Source organism: Phocoena sinus, chromosome 7 (assembly GCF_008692025.1).
Source record: "Phocoena sinus isolate mPhoSin1 chromosome 7, mPhoSin1.pri, whole genome shotgun sequence".
In the NCBI taxonomy this organism is placed as follows: Eukaryota; Metazoa; Chordata; class Mammalia; order Artiodactyla; family Phocoenidae; genus Phocoena; species Phocoena sinus.
Genome location: NC_045769.1, coordinates 90,164,335 through 90,181,955, shown reverse-complemented (window position 1 = coordinate 90,181,955; position 17,621 = coordinate 90,164,335). Strand labels below are relative to the sequence as shown.

Genomic DNA, 17,621 nt, shown 5'->3' with positions numbered 1-17,621 from the left:
ACCGTGTGACTTACCTTGCTGTGCTTCTTTATCATACACTTTCATATGAACGACCCCAGAAGTCTTATTTCTTAGAACAGTGGGGTTTCTTCCATCTCTTTTGCTGCAGGTTCCCAGCTGAGCTAAGTTTTGGTCTGCCCACCACAGTTTCTTATCTATAAAAATGAAAAGTTTTTATTAATGAAAAAGATAATCATCTTATTAAATAATAATAAATAACTATTAAACTCTAGTGCTTTCTGATTTCTTTTGTTAAATTCCCAAACCCTGTTTCTATGAGAAACAGCAAAATCATTTTTATTTCTTTTTTTAATGTTTTTTAAAAATATTTTTAATTTAATTTTTTTATACAGCAGGTTCTTATTAGTCATCAATTTTATACACATCAGTGTATAAGGTCAATCCCAATCACCCAATTCATCACACCACCCCCACCCCCCACTGTGGCTTTCCCCTCAGTGTCCATAAGTTTGTTCTCTAAATCTGCCTCAACTTCTGTGATGCAAACCGGTTCATCTGTACCATTTGTCTAGGTTCCACATACATGAATTAATATGTGATATTTGTTTTCCTCTTTCTGACTACTTCACTCTGTATGACAGTCTCTACATCCATCCACATCTCAACAAATGACCCAATTTCATTCCTTTTTATGGCTGAGTAATATTCCATTATATATATGTACCACATCTTCTTTATCCATTCGTCTGTCGATGGACATTTAAGTTGCTTCCATAACCTGGCTATTGTAAATAGTGCTGCAATGAATATTGGGGTGCATGTGTCTTTTTGAATTATGGTTTTCTCTGGGTATATGCCCAGTAGTGGGATTGCTGTACATATGGTAATTCTATTTTTAGTTTTTTGAGGAACCTCCATACTGTTCTCCATAGTGGCTGCATCAATTTACATTCCCACCAACAGTGCCAAGAGGGTTCCCTTTTCTCCACACCCTCTCCAGCATTTGTTCTTTGCAGATTTTCTGATGATGCCCATTCTAACTGGAGTGAGGTAATACCTCATTGTAGTTTTGATTTGCATTTCTCTAATAATTAGTGATTTGGAGCAGCTTTTCATGTGTTTCTTGGCCATCTGTATGTCTTCTTTGGAGAAATATCTATTTAGGGCTTCTTCCCATTTTTGGATTTGGTTGTTTGTTTATTTAATATTGAGCTGCATGAGCTGCTTATATATTTTGGAGATTAATCCTTTGTCCATTGATTCATTTGCAAATATTTTCTCCCATTCTGAGGGTTCTCTTTTTGTTTTGTTTATGGTTTCCTTTGCTGTACAAAAGCTTTTAAATTTCATTAGGTCCCATTTGTTTATTTTTGTTTTTATTTCCATTACTCTAGGAGGTGAATCAAAAAAGATCTTGCTGCGATTTATGTCAGAGTGTTCTGCCTATGTTTTCCTCTAAGAGTTTTATAGTATCCAGTCTTATATTTAGGTCTCTAATCCATTTCGAGTTTATTTTTGTGTATGGTGTTAGGTAGTGTTCTAATTTCATTCTTTTAAATGTAGCTGTCCAGTTTTCCCAGCATCACTAATTGAAGAGACTGTCTTTTCTCCATTGTATATCCTTGCCTCCTTTGTCATAGAGTAGTTGACCATAGGTGCATGGGTTTATCTCTGAGCTTTCTACCTTGTTCCATTGATCTATGTTTCTGTTTTTGTGCCAGTACTATATTGTCTTGATTACTGTAGCTTTGTAGTATAGTCTGAAGTCAGATTCCTCCAGCTCCATTTTTTTCCCTCAAGACTGCTTTGGCTATTCAGGGTCTTTTCTGTCTCCATACAAATTTTAAGATTTTTTCTTCTAGTTCTGTAAAAAATGCCACTGGTAATTTGATAGAGATTGCATTGAATCTGTAGATTTCTTTGGGTAGTATAGTCATTTTCACAAAATTGATTCTTCCAATCCAAGAACATGGTATAGCTCTTCATCTGTTGGTATCATCTTTAATTTCTTTCATCAGTGTCTTATAGTTTTCTGCATACAGTTCTTTTGTCTCCCTAGGTAGGTCTATTCCTACATATTTTATTCTTTTCATTGCAGTGGTAAATGGGAGTGTGCCCTTAATTTCTCTTTCAAATTTTTCATCATTAGTGTATAGGAATGCAAGAGATTTCTGTGCATTAATTTTGTATCATGCAACCTTACCAAATTCATTGATTAGCTCTAGCAGTTTTCTGGTAGCATCTTTAGGATTCTCTATGTATAGTATCATGTCATCTGCAAACAGTGACAGTTTTATTTCTTCTTTTCCAATTTGGATTCCTTTTATTTCTTTTTCTTCTCCGATTGCCACGGCCAGGACTTCCAAAACTATGTTGAATAATAGTGGTGAGAGTGGAAATCCTTGTCTTGTTCCTGATCTTAGAGAAAATGCTTTCAGTTTTTCACCATTGAGAATGATGTTTGCTGTGGGTTTGTCGTACATGGCCTTTATTATGTTGAGGTAGGTTCCCTCTATGCCCACTTTCTGCAGAGTTTTTATCATAAATTGGTGTTGAATTTTGTCAAAAGCTTTTTCTGCATTTATTGTGATGATCATATGGTTTTTATGCTTCAATTTGTTAATATGGTGTATTACATTGATTGATTTGCATATATTGAGGAATCCGTGCATCCCTGGGATAAATCCCACTCAATCATGGTGTCTGATGCTGTTAATGTGTTGTTGAATTCTGTTTGCTAGTATTTTGTTGAGCATTTTGCATCTATATTCATCAGTGATATTGGTCTGTAATTTTCTTTTTTTGTAGTATCTTTGTCTGCTTTTGGTATCAGGCTGATGGTGGCCTCACAGAATGAGTTTGGGAGTGTTCCTTCCTCTGCAATTTTTTGGAAGAGTTTGAGAAGGATGGGTGTTAGCTCTTTTCTAAATGTTTGATAGAATTCACCTGTGAAGCCATCTGGTCCTGGACTTTTGTTTGTTGGAAGATTTTTTTTTTTTTTTTTTTGCAGTATGCAGGCCTCTCGCTGTTTTGGCCTCTCCTGTTGCGGAGCACAGGCTCTGGACGTGCAGGCTCAGCAACCATGGCTCAGAGGCCTAGCCGCTCCGCGGCTTGTGGGATCCTCCTGGACCGGGGCATGAACCTGTGTTTCCTGCATCGGCAGGAGACTCTCAACCACTGCACCACCAAGGAAGCCCTTGTTGGAAGATTTTTAAACACAGTTTCAATTTCACTACTTGTGATTGGTCTGTCCATATTTTCTATTTCTTTCTGGTTCAGTCTTGGAAGGTTATACCTTTTGAAGAATTTGTCCATTTCTTCCAGGTTGTCCATTTTATTGGCATAGAGTTGCTTGTAGTAGTCTCTCAGGATGCTTTGTATTTCTGCGGTGTCCATTGTAACTTCTCCTTTTTCATTTCTAATTGTATTGATTTGAGTCCTCTCCCTCTTTTCTTGATGAGTCTGGTTAATGGTTTATCAATTTTGTTTGTCTTCTCAAAGAACCAGCTTTTAGTTTTATTGATCTTGCTATTGTTTTCTTTGTTCCTATTTCATTTATTTCTGCTCTGATCTCTATGATTTCTTTCCTTCTGTTAACCTTGGGTTTTGTTTGTTCTTCTTTCTCTAGTTCCTTTAGGTGTAAGATTAGATTGTTTATTTGAGATTTTTCTTGTTTATTGAGGCAGGCTTGTATAGCTATAAAATTCCCTCTTAGAACTGCTTTTGCTGCATCCCATAGGTTTTGGATCATCGTGTTTCCATTGTCATTTGTCTCTAGGTATTTTTTGATTTCCTCTTTGATTTCTTCAGTGATCTCTTGGTTATTTAGTAACGTACTGTTTAGCCTCCATGTGTTTGTGTTTCTTACCTTTTTTCCCCTGTAATTTATTTCTAGTCTCATAGCATTGTGGTCAGAAAAGATGCTTAATATAATTTCAATTTTCTTATATTTTCTGAGGCTTGATTTGCGACCCAAGATGTGATCTATCCTGGAGAATGTTATGTGTGCACTTGAGAAGAAAGTGTAATCTGCTGATTTGGATGGAATGTCCTATAAATATGAATTAAATCTATCTGGTCTATTGTGTCATTTAAAGCTTCTGTTTCCTTATTTATTTTCATTTTGGATATTCTGTCCATTGGTGTAAGTGGGCTGTTAAAGTCCCTCACTATTACTGTGTTACTGTCGATTTCCTCTTTTATAGCTGTTAGTACTTGCCTTATGTATTGAGGTGCTCCTATGTTGGGTGCATATATATTTATCATTTTTACATCTTCTTCTTGGATTGATCCCTTGATCATTATGTAGTGTCCTTCCTTATCTCTTGTAACATTCTTTATTTTAAAGTCTATTTTATCTGATACGAGTATTGCTACTCCAGCTTTCTTTTCATTTCCATTTGCATGAACTATCTTTTTCCATCCCCTCACTTTCAGTGTGTATGTGTCCCTAGGTCTGAAGTGGGTCTCTTGTAGACAGCATATAGATGGGTCTTGTTTTTGTATCCATTCAGAAAGCCTGTGTCTTTTGGCTGGAGCATTTAATCCATTCACTTTTTTTTTTTTTTTTTTTTTTTTTTTTTTTTTGCGGTATGCGGGCCTCTCACTGTTGTGGCCTCTCCCGTTGCGGGGCACAGGCTCCGGATGCGCAGGCCCAGCGGCCATGGCTCACGGGCCCAGCCGCTCCGCGGCATGTGGGATCTTCCCGGTCCGGGGCACGAACCCGCGTCCCCTGCATCGGCAGGCGGACTCTCAACCACTGCGCCACCAGGGAAGCCCTAATCCATTCACTTTTAAGGTAATTATCCATGTGTATGTTCCTATGACCATTTTCTTAATTGTTTTGGGTTTGTTTTTGTAGGTCCTTTTCTTCTCTTGTGTGTCCCACTTAGGGAAGTTCCTTTAGCATTTGTTGTAGAGCTGGTTTGGTGGTGCTGAATTCTCTTATCTTTTGCTTCTCTGTAAAGCTCTTGATTTCTCCATTGAATCTGAATGACATCCTCTTAGGCTGTCTTCATTTCTTTTCATTCGTTTTTCTTTATTCTGTTTTGCAGCTGTGAATTCCATCATTCTGTCTTCCAGGTCACTTTTCCATTCTTCTGCCTTAGTTATTCTGCTATTGATTCCTTCTAGTGTAGTTTTCATTTCAGTTATTGTATTATTCATCTCTCTTTGTTTGTTCTTTAATTCTTCTAGGTCTTTGTTAAACGTTTCTTGCATCTTCTCGATTTTGCCTCCATTCTTTTTCCGAGGTCCTGGATCATCTTCACTATCATTTTTCTGAATTCTTTTTCTGGAAGGTGACCTACCTCCACTTCATTTAGTTGTTCTTCTGGGGTTTTGTCTTGTTCCTTCATCTGGTACATAGCCCTCTGCCTTTTCATCTTGTCTATCTTTCTGTGAATGTGGTTTTTGTTCCGCAGGCTGCAGGATTATAGTTCTTCTTGCTTCTGCTGTCTGCCCTCTCCATTTTTTACTTTTAAAAATATAACCCATAGTACATTCTATTGTTTAAATTTTCCTCCTCTCTCTCCAATTAGAGATACTTTTCTTTTTCTTAAAAACCACATGATATAACTAAAAGTATATTTCAAATTAATATGGAATACAGAATTTATTATTTTCAATCTGAACCATGATCATAGTAGTATTGTGCTATATCTCTAAATGAACAGCAAAATCCAAAAAGATATCTGAACAAGTATAAAAAGGACTGTTCTCTAAGTTTTGTTTCAAGTGTGTAAGCTTTTAATCATTTGCACTCTCCATTACTGGATTCTTCACATTTATAGTAACATATTTTTTATAGTTTATGCTTCTTTCTCCGAAATTTTATAAATGTGCACTACTAACTTGTATTGAGTGTTCATTTGGTAGCAGAGACTCTGAAATGTGCCACAGATAGAAAATAGTCCAGTAGCCAGAATTCTAGTAAAATTTCACATTTATTATTATATTATGTCAAACTGTCATAGCAAAGCTATAAGGATGCTGCTATCATTTTTCATTTCATAGATGAAGATTCTGAGATGCAAAGAGATTGTTTTAATCAAATATACATATATGGCCTGTCTCTAAAACTAGTGTTCTTTCAAAGTCTCCATGCTGAGTGCATTAAAAAATTTAACGTAATGAAATAAGTTTAAATAAAAATCATAATTTTAAATGTTTTGAACAATTTAGACTTTTCAACAAGCATCTAACTTAATGACAACTGAGACCACATCAATTTCAACCTAGAAGATACACATTAATAATAACCATCCCTTTCTAAATCTACTTTTGTGCAATGCACAGTTCTAAACACTACAGAGTAATTCATTTAATCTTCACAATTCTATAAGGTACGTACTACTATTATTAAACCATCTTACAGTTAAGAACACTGATGCAAAGAGAGGTTAAGTGGTTTTTCCTGGATCACAGAATGAATAGTGGCTCCAGGTTACGAACCAAGCACTGATTGTAGAGTCCATGGCATAAATCTCATTTCTACACTGTCTCCTTCCATAGATGGATAGTTTAGTCTTCTTTCTCTTGACATATAGATATGGAACTTAGATTATGATGGTGAATTTGAGTAGCTAATTCATTTATGTTTTTATTTACACTCACAAATTTATTTTTAGGAACAGAGAAGTTCTCTGTGAAGAAAAAGGGCAGAGACTTTGTAAGAGACTCTTTTGAAAGGTGTATAGCACAGTGTAGTGGATTGAGCACATGTGTTTCCACTTCTGTTTCTTCTACTAACCCACTGCAACAGAAATATGAAAACATAAAACAGAATAAACCCATAGTGAATCCACATAATAAACAAGAGAATGACAGGCATATAAACCAAGTGTACAAGATGGTCAGTGTGTGGAAACAGGAAAATGGGGGAATAGGCAGATAAAGTTGCAACCTAGAATGTGATTTAAAAAGGCTATGGAGGAATGGAAGACATCCCCTTCCACAGAACTCTAGATGACCTTGCTTTTAGCTTGGAAATAACAGAGTGAAGTGCAAACAAAGGTTAAAAATAGGGTGATTAAGTCAAGATATTTTTATATGTTATACTACCTACCATCACAATGTCCCCCACCCTTTGCCCTAAGTTTACAGAGGGCTAATGGCTGATAGAAAGTCTCAAATAAATACATAAGCAAAGCTCTTTTTTAAGATAGTGAAAAATCGGGGATATTAAGGCTGGTGCCCTGCAAAAAGGTTATTTTCATTCTGACCTTTGGAGAACCCAAATCCTGACCTTCTAAAGCAAAACCTGCAAACTCCCTCCTACAAGACATCTTCATGCCATGCACCTATCTGTGCCTTCAGCAGAAAGCTGCATGTGTTAAATCTCTAAATGTAATGCAGTATGTGTTCAAAGCTATGCAGAACTCTCAGGAAGAGATCCCCCTGCAAGGAAGATACCAAGTGAAAAGAGTTTTATTTTCATAAAGATAGAGGAAACCAGGATAGATCACCTAGTCCTTTCTTAAATGTCATGGGAAACCAGGATATTAAGTTCAATGAGGAAAATTAGCAGAGTGGAAAGTAAACACTAAGATAAAACATAGAGATGCAAAATGAATAATTCAGAAAATATCTTTTAAATCATCATATATTCAAGTACATATCTCATTCTAGAAAAGTTAAAGATCATTTTAAAAAGTAGTATTTAGAGAATAAAACAGGACTCAGAGATTAAAAAGTATTTCTAAATAAAAATATTTTTAATAGAATGGCTAGAAAATGTGGTTGAGGAAATCTTCCATAATAAAGAAGAAAAAGACAAACAGAAAATACGATAGAAAAGGAAAGAAATAAAATGTCAGTCTAAAAAGTCCAAAAGCTGTACTTGGAATCATTGGATTCTTCACTTCCATGCAGTCACAGAAAAAAAAAAAAAAGAAGAAAAATTCCAGTTTTCCTTAAAAATGTCCTTAATTGACCAGTAAAAAGTATCGATTTTGTTAAATCTTAACTCTTCAGTCCAGGCCTTTTTAATATTCTGAGTGACAAAATCAAGAGTGTTCAGAAAGCACTTCTGGTGCATAGTGAAGTATGACTGTGTGGAACAAATGTACTTATGAGATGGCTTGAACTGCAGGAAGAATGTGCTACTTTTTTTCACAGAATATCATTTTATCCTTGAACGAATGTCTTACAATCTATGGCTATTCAGACTTAGGTATTTGGCAGATATTTTCTCAAAAAAAAAAAAAAATGATGGAGAACAAAGTTAGAAGATTGACAATACCAAACTTTGAGACTTATTATAAAGCTACAGTAATTGAGACAGTGTGGTATTGTTGAAAGAATAAGTTTTCTTTATAGAGCCTATGCTCTAGTGAGGAAGACAGACAAGAAATAAACAAATAGAAAAGACATCATTAAAATTCCTATAAATCAACAGCGAATAAATAAATAACTTGATTGAAAATGGGCAAAGGACTTAAATAATCATTTCTCCAAAGAAGACATGCAAACAGCCAACAGGTATATGAAATAGGTATATAAAAAGAAGCTCAACATCATTAATCATCAGAGAAATGCAAATCAAAACCACAATGAGATATCACTTCACACCTGGCTATCATAAAAAAAAAAAACGAAAAACATAACAACGCTGGCAAGGATGCAAGGATATGGAGAAATTGAAATTCTTGTACACTGTTGCTAGGAATGTAAAATGGCACAGCCATTTTTGAAAAAGGTATGGAGATTACTCAAAAAATTAAAAATAGACTACAGTATGACCTAGCAATTCCAGTTCTGGGTATATATACAAAATAATTGAATTCAAAATCTTGAAGAGATATTAACACTCCAATGTTCACTGCAGCATTATTCATAATAGCAAAGGTATGGAAACAACCTAAATGTCCATCAAAAGATGAATGGATCAATAAAATGTGGTATGTATACACAATGGAATATCATTCAGCCTTAAAAAAGAGGAAAATATTCTGGTGGGGGATGCTGATAACAGGCAAGGCTACACATGCGTAGGGATAGGGGAATGTAGGAAATCTCTGTATTTTTGTGTCAATTTTGCTGTGAACCTAAAACTGCTCTAACAAAATAAAGTCTTCTACAAAAAGGGAATTTTGCCATATGCAACAACATGGATGAACCTTGAGGAAATGATGTAACATTAGCCAGTCGCAGAAGGATAACTATTTTATGATTCCACTCACATGAGGTATCTAAAATAGTCAAACTCATAGTAACAGAGAGTAGAATAGTGGTTGCCAGGGCCTGAGGGAGGGGGGAAAATGGGGGAGTTGCTGTCCAGCAGGTATAAAGTTTCAGTTATAGAAAATGAATAAGTTCTAGAGATCTGCTATACAACATTGTGCCTACCACTAATGACACTGTATAGTGCACTTAAAAATCTGTTAAGAGGATAGATCTCTTGGTAAGTGTTCTTACCACAATTTAAAAAAAGTAGGATAAGAAATAACCGAAGAGTGCCATTAGTCCTATAAAGAAAACAGGCACAGTTTCATTTTTTAGTTAGTTTCCCTACCTTTGTCTGCATATAACTCCATTCTACTCACCCTTCATTGCACAAGTCTAACCCCACCCTCAGTGAAATACTTCAAACTAGCACATCCCACATTGACTCTTCCTTCTCATTGATTCTAAAGCCTCTACAGACAGAATCATATGGCTTCATATTAAATTGTTGCTTTTTCTTTTCTTTTCACTTGTACTAATTTTGACTCCTTATCTAGAGATGAAAACTCCTGAAAACAAGGATGCTGTCTTGTACTTCTTCGTATGCTTCACAGTGCTTTGCATTCTTTTGAACTGAGCATGATGTAGAAATTACCTAAATACTGTGAAATGACTGGGGAAATAATATCCCTAAAAATATCTCCCATAATAATTCAACACTTAGAAAACATTTAAATAAAGCCATCTCTCCAATTTCCTCTTGATATTATCTTTTAAAAATTTCTCTTTTTAAATATCCTTTTTGAAGGTCCCTCTAACATAAAGAACTTCAGTTTTGACTGTGTAATTATTATTTAGAATCACATTTGTTTCTCTCACTTTTTTCTCACATTGTTATTCATACAAATATACTAGAATCTTCATAAATTACCAGGTTTCAAAAATTGCTTGTTTAAGTTGTATGTAAGTAATTATGAATTTCTCTATTTCACTATTACAGGCTGAACAGTGCACTCCAAAATTCATGTGTTAAAGTTCTGTCAGTATCTCAGACTGGGGCTGTATTTGAACATAAGGTCTTCAAAGAGGTAATTAAGTTAAAATTAGGTTATTAGCGTGGGTCCTAATCCAATATGACTGATGTCCTTATAGAAAGAAAATTAGGACACAAACACACACAGATGGACGACCCAGGAAGGAGAAGATAGCCATCTACAGGCCACGGAGAGAGGCCTCAGAAGAAATCAACCATGTCCACACCTTGATTTCAGACTTCAAGACTCCAGAACAGTGAGAAAAATTTCTGTTAAGGCACCCAGTCTGTGGGACTTTGTTATGGCAGCCCTAGCAAACAAATACATTTACTAATAGGGATATAGAAGAAATTTATGAGCTATAAAAAAGAATTCATATAAATATCGTAAATATAAATAGATTCTACCATACAGTCTCCAAACTCTTTACTCAAAAGAGAAAGAGACAGAGAGACAGAGAGAGAAATAAAGAAAGGAAATAAACTTACTGTGACCTACTAAGTTCCAAGGCCTTTGTTAGGCTTTGAACATAAGCACATATGATTGCCTCATCATAAATGAGATGTGATGTGTTAAAACACCTGTCAATAAACAAAATCTATAGCTTTTTAAAAAAATTCATAAATACAGCAACAAACATCAAAAGAAATAGCCCAAAGAGTTGAGATTGTATCTACTGCCTAGGAATTTGGATAGGGGTGAATTCTCACTTGTGACTTCAATAACTAAGTTTCACCCTAATAGCTCCAAAATCTCTCTCATATGCCTAACTACCCTCTTAATCTTCAGTCCATGTATCCTACTACATCATAGGAATTTCTCCCTGACTATAATGAAGTCACTACAAACTTTACATGATGAAAATAAAATCCATTTTATTTTTCCCATGTATGCTTCTTTCCCAATAGACTTCTGTTATGAATTTTTGTGTCCCCTGCTAAATTCATATGTTGAAATCTTACTTCCAAGGTGTGGTGCCTATGGGGGGTGATTAGGTTGTAAGGGTGGAGCCCTCATGAATGGAATTAGTGCCCTTACAGAAGGCACACCCCTGAGAGCTCTTTATCCCTTCTGCTGTGAGACAGTAAGACCATCTGGCTGTCTGTCAACCAGGAAGCATATTCTCATCAGACACTGAATCTGCTGCCTCCTTGATCTTGGACTTCCCAGCCTCCAGAACAGTGAGAAATAAATATTTGCTATTTAAGCCACCCAACCTATGGTATTTTTGTTATATCAGCCTGAACTAAGACAGCTTCTGACAGTAAATGGTCCCCAACGCAGTCATCAGATGTAAAAACCAGATAGTCATCTTTTTTTCCCCCTATCATCACCATGGCATTTCCCAGGTGCCTTTCTGATCTGAGCAAGCCCACTTAATTCTTCACTTTATATTCTCAGGAATGTTTTATTTTCTCTCCATTCCCACTAAAACTGCTTAGCTCAGGACCCCGTTATTTCTCACTCCCCTGACTATCATTGCTGAGGAAACAATAGAGTGATCTTTCCAAAATGCAAATCTAAGCATGTCACTATGCCACTTAAAATTCTCCAAAGGCTTGCTTTCCCCTGCCAAAACACTTAGCATGGCACAAAGGCCATCCATGATTTGATGCCTGCTTAACTTTCCATCACCAGATCTATGACTGCCCACTATGCACCATGTTCCAGGAATACTGAACTGCAGTCAACTTTCAATTTCCCAAGGATAGATTAACCACATTACAGAAAAAAAAAAGAAAAGAAAAAGATGAAAATAAGCCAAAGACAGCTTATTTGTAAGGAAAAAGAATTAAAACTGTTGTGAATAAGAGAAAAATCTACATATCAGAATGAGTCTATTACTTATAATTATATAGGAACCATTCCATTTTTACATTGTACCTACTGCAAATCAGGAGAGCCCCTCCACCTGGACAGTTAGAGGTGAATATGCTTGCTTACAGCAGTCTGTTAGCCTGTTGACTGCTCTTTGGTGCAGGAGCAGCGTTTTGCAGTTTGTCTGAAGCTCTGGGCAAAAATCTATTTCTTAGGGCAGTGACGGTACTAGAAGTCTCTTTGCTCTGCCTTCTCCCAAGACTTGTTTTTATTTATTTTTCTTAAACAGAGAATCTGGAGAATGACAATGAAGGTGGGATGGAGAGAACTGAAGAACAAAGCCCAGAATTTTGCTTTGAAGCTTTTGTGACCTTGAACTGACAAATGTGGTCCAAAATTCTCTCAGTCCATTGTTACGCTGAGGTTTGCCTTACTGAGGACTGAGGGGGCAGTCTGGGGTTGTAGCGAAAAAGACTTGAGAATGGCAGGTAATTTAATTTCCAAGTTGATGGCCTGACTGTGCTGCCGGTGAAGTATTTGTGCAATGACGAAGGAGAGAATGACAGTGAGAGGGAAGAATTTGCTGACAAAAACAAGGCAGCTCCGAACAACTGCTTGCTGGGATATTTAGAAAACAAAAAGTAGAGCTTATTCAATGAAAAAGATTGTTTTCATCGGAAAAAGGGAAGAGGAGAAAGAGGAGGGGGAGGAGGAGAAGACCTACTCAGCTCAGAGCAGACTATTTCAATATTTTAATGAAATACATTTGAATTAAATATCTACCTTATATCACAGTTGCGTTGAATTGTGTCTGAACAATGTTTTTGCTGTATTCACCCAATTTCCATTACCCTAGTTAATAGGATAATATAGAGTGGGTATAATTTTCCAAAACAACGATTCATTAATATCTTATGCCCTTTTATATTTGTCCTCAATTCACTTCCTCCATAGGGAATCCTTGCCTCCACTGCTACACCTAGCTGTACTCCCATTATCTGAATAATGGACACATAACCAGATTTCCAGACTCAGCTCAAATGGTACTGCTGTTTAGGAACTTTGATTGTCCCCAAGACGTAAAGTGGTTCACCTGACCCTTTGTGTTGTTCTGTGTACAATTCTAACACTCCTAATCCTATGGCATTCCTAATCCTATATTTATTTATATGTCTGTCTCCGTGTTTAAAATGTAAGACTCTTTGGGGGAGGAATTAGTCTTATTAACTTTTATCCTCCATACATATGCCAATGCCAGTTACAGGGATGGTTTTTAAGGCTGGCTGAGAGTCACTACAGTAGGTGAGAGAGTGTGGCTTGGAGTCACAAATGTGCTTTGATATCTGGCTATGACACTTCCTCTCTGGGTGATTTTGAACAACTTACTTGGACTCTTATTATTAGTTTCCTCATCTGTAAAACAAAGAAAATTCTACTACACTCATATAATATATGAAATAGTTAGCCAAGTGACTTGAACAGTAAGGACACTAATCGGTACCTATATACAATAAAAGAAAGAATGAGTCAAAAAAATAAAATCTAAAACATACATGTGACTATACTGATTCTAATACATAAACAATTCAGAAAAACATTTCTACCCACTGTCAATTGGAATGTGTGTGGAATTATTTTTCTGGAATTAATGGTGAATTACTGTATTTCTATGATTTTACACTACTTCTCTTGTGGCTAGCAGAATGTGTCACCCCAAAATATGGCTCTTTGGCTTGGATTATTTGGAACTGATAATTTTAAGGAAAACCAGACACGTGAGAAGCTCTGAAAACAGAGTAGGAATTCCCTTTTGGTATGAAAAATTTACATTAGAAAGTGGGCCTGTACCAGGAAGAGAGCTATTACCTGAGAACTTTTTCATCTCAGAGAGTTATCTGCAAGGCAGGGCAAGCCCTGTTTACTAAACATCTCCTATTCTCACTTTTCCATGAATTGCCTTCTCTTCTTTGAAGCCATAGACCCCTTTCCTTAACTCAGGAAATAAATGGTATATAAAATAATAAATGGTACATAAACCTCCATAGTATAGCCATCTTTTGAATTTTATATCTTTGTGAGGCTCCTGTACATAGATAATTACTTTTTTTTCTCTTGTTAATCTGTCCTTTATTTCAACGGATATCAGCCAAGAGTCTAGGAGGGTAGAGAGAAAATTGTTTCCTCCCTCCCCCTTACCACTAGTTAGATTCATTCACCTGGAGGTTGGTTGAGATTAGTAGTGTAATTCCTGGCAATGGAAAAGAATAATACTAATTGCCTGTGGTGATCACTCCAAAGTGATCAAGTTCAAGTCACACATAAAATGGTCTATTAAGATAGAAAAAATAGAATATTAGAACCTCAATTTATATTTGTAACTGTTGTAAACAAGGGTGATTAACAGCATTCAAAGACAACTTAATTCTTTGTTTGACTTTTACGTATGCATTGTTTACGAGAAAGGTTTAAAAGAATCATTTCCCTGCTGTTAAGGGGCTCAGCTTAAGCAAGGTCTAAAGAGGGTTAAGTTAAATAATGACCTTCTCTGTTTTGGACTGAGTTGTGTTCCACCATCCTCCCCCTCCCCAAATCCAGACACTGAAGTACTAACCTCCAGTGTAGACTACATTTGGAATAGGGTCTTAGAGAGGTAACTAAGGTTACAGTAGGTCATAAGGGTGGGACCCTAATCCAATAGAACTGGTGTCATTATAAGAAGACACTTTACCAGGGATGTGAGCACAGAGGAAAGACCACATGAGGACACAGTGAGAAGGAGGTCATCTGCAAGCCAAGGAGGCCTGGGGAGAAATCAAACCTGCTGACACTTTGATCTCAGACTTCCAGGCTCCACAACTGTGAGAAGATAAATTTCTTTTGTTTAAGCCACCGGTCTACAGTATTTTGTTATGGCAGCCCTCGCTGACTAATACACTGGCATATATCTGCTGACTTATTAGGAGCAGAACAGAGCACTGGGAAAGTTATTTAAGAGTCTTGAGACATTTTGAAGGTCCAAGCTGACCTTAGGAGCACAATAGGAGAAGTACAATAGGAGCAACTCACCCTAAATTAAAGCAGATCTGAACCTTACCTCTAAAATATATTCCAATTACCTACTTCCAAATTTCTAAGACCTCCACTGCTTCCACTTCCACTGCTACCACACTAGTCCAAGTTGTCACAAACTCTCACCTGAATTCCTATACCAGCCTCCTAAAGTTCACCAGCATCCATCCTTTTCCTCTCCTATAGTAGTCTTCACACAGCATTGAGTAATCATTTTAAAACACCAACCACGATTTAAAAACTCCTGTTTAACCCTTAAACTGGCTACTAAAGTTCTCAGTCTTTACGGTAGCAGGCAAGTCCCTCAGAATCTCATCACCCTTGGCCCTCCTCTCCTGTGGCATGAAGCTCCTGCTACTCCAGCCACATTAGCTAGAAACTGCCAAGCATTTTCTGGCCTTAAGGGGGTTTTACTTGCTATTTTCTCTGCCCAGAAAGCTCTTCCTAAGACATCTTCACAAGGCTAGATCTTGCATGCCATTCAAGTGTAAGCTCAAATAGCACCTCCTTGGCAAGGACTTTATGGAAACCCTTCTCTCTTTTATTTCACACTGCTTTTCCCCATCTGACATTTTCATAAATTTTTATGCATTTACTATCTACTCCAGCTAAATGCAAGTTCATGAATATAGGGATTTGAGCCGCTTTTCTCATCCCTGTGTCTCTAGCTCCTTGAAAAGGCATAATCTATATAATGATTAATAAATGCTCCCTATTCTAATAGAAATTCTAGTTCTAGAAATAATTGGGGCTGATACTAGAAATACCCCCAATTCAATCACTCTGCTGCTTAGGATATGCTTTGGGCAAAAGGGCTGTGTATGAATGAGAGAAAGAGATAAATTGAAAAAATGACCACCTAGAATTATTATCACCTGGAACCTGAGCAGTTTCATGGATTTTTCTTTTTCTTTTGTTTTGAAATCCCTGAATACGTGGGACACTGGAAAACCGATCTTTTTCTTTAAGTAGCAACGGCGTCTCAAATTTCTGATGCTGAGTTTCATCAGTGAACCTGGTTAAGGCAGCAAGTAGTGACCTGGTATTGCTCCTTCCATGGCAGTCGTGGTAAATGGGGACATTTCTAAGGTTGGGTGCCAGCTCTCTACTAAGTAGTGAGGCATGGCTAGAAGAGGGAATATCTACAGGTTGGCAGTTAAGATCTTCCTCAGGAAGTAGCCCTGGGTTCCTTTTAGAGATTGCAAACAATAGGAAGATCCATTTAAAATCAAAGTAAGCAGAGAGCTGCAGCTGCTTGTGTTTTCTGCACTCTCTGGGGATGGCTGAGGGAGACGGGAAGCAGGTGATATCTGAGAACTGGAATTTGAGGATCAGTGCTGGAGTTGAGTAGAGTTCCATTTCCTCCAGGTAAACCAAGATTTCATTTTTAAGATGGGAAGTCTAGGAAACACAGGCATGATTTTACCTAGCACTCCAAAGGCCTGTGTCAATCCACTATCACCCCACATAACCAATACAAGAAAACAACCTATGAGTGTAACACGTAGAGAAAATGATTAAGCAAAACAAGATCTTCATTTAATTTCTTGTACAGTGTGGTAAAATATCTTAAAGTAGAGAATGAAGAGAACTGTTAGAACTTTTCAGAGAATCCAGCACCTTCAACACAAGGAAACAGCTTGGAATTTCAAAAAAAAGTTTAAACACATAGACAGTGAATGTGAAGTATGTGTTTGAAAAATACCATCAAGAACATCAATGCATGTGGATCTGAAACACTTGATACTGGGTAATGCAGTTATCTTCAGACTGATTTTCTGAATGAAAATCTTCCAAAAAAAAGATTGAATGAAGAAAAAACAAAATTGGTGAAGCAGGTTCAAGAGAAAGGAAACTTTTTTCAGAGGCGAAAACTAGTTAAAATGTATAGATCAAAGAAAGGTCTGTCTCAGACACAGTTGTTAACAAAGAGGTGGAGAAGCTGCAGCCAGCTGTTGCTCTGAGTTGCAGTCAGGTGTGTCTAAGAAATCAAGGTTTACTCAGTTGATAGACCACTATGGGTTAGATGAGAAATTGCTACACTATAACAGAAATGATGAAGAACTTATATGTGTTTAATTAATAATTTTTTTCAGAATATCTTTGTAAATGTCAACTTAATTAAAACATACTTATACATTTTAAAGGGAAGATATGAACCATTAAGGGCTTAGAGAAAGATATTATGGTGAACCTGGATCAATTGAGGGCATTCTGTTATATAAACATAAACTAAGATCTAAAATGAAAATTTAATACTTTGAATATATTTTTCAAAACACTTAACGGTTAAAAAAATTTTTAATCATGTTTAAAAAAAATTTGTACAATACTGGATGTAACTTTTAGGCATTTTTTGATTTCCTCTTTGATTTCTTCAGTGATCTCTTGGTTATTTAGTAACGTATTGTTTAGCCTCCATGTGTTTGTGTTTTTTACGATTTATTCCCTGTAATTCATTTCTAATCTCATAGCGTTGTGGTCAGAAAAGATGCTTAATATGATTTCAATTTTCTTAAATTTACTGAGGCTTGATTTGTGACCCAAGATGTGATCTATCCTGGGGAATGTTCC

The 17,621-nt window shown here is 36.5% G+C and overlaps 1 protein-coding gene and 1 pseudogene across 1 annotated transcript in view; one reads left to right on the top strand and one right to left on the bottom strand.

Moving 5' to 3' along the window:
- LRP1B (LDL receptor related protein 1B) overlaps positions 1–17,621 on the bottom strand; it is a 1,461,391-nt gene that overhangs the window by 539,349 nt on the left and 904,421 nt on the right. Inside the window, 1 exon segment of the mRNA XM_032636635.1 lies at positions 15–155. Within this exon segment, the coding sequence (XP_032492526.1) occupies positions 15–155 (141 nt within the window).
- On the top strand, positions 16,413–17,126 carry LOC116757099 (annotated as a pseudogene).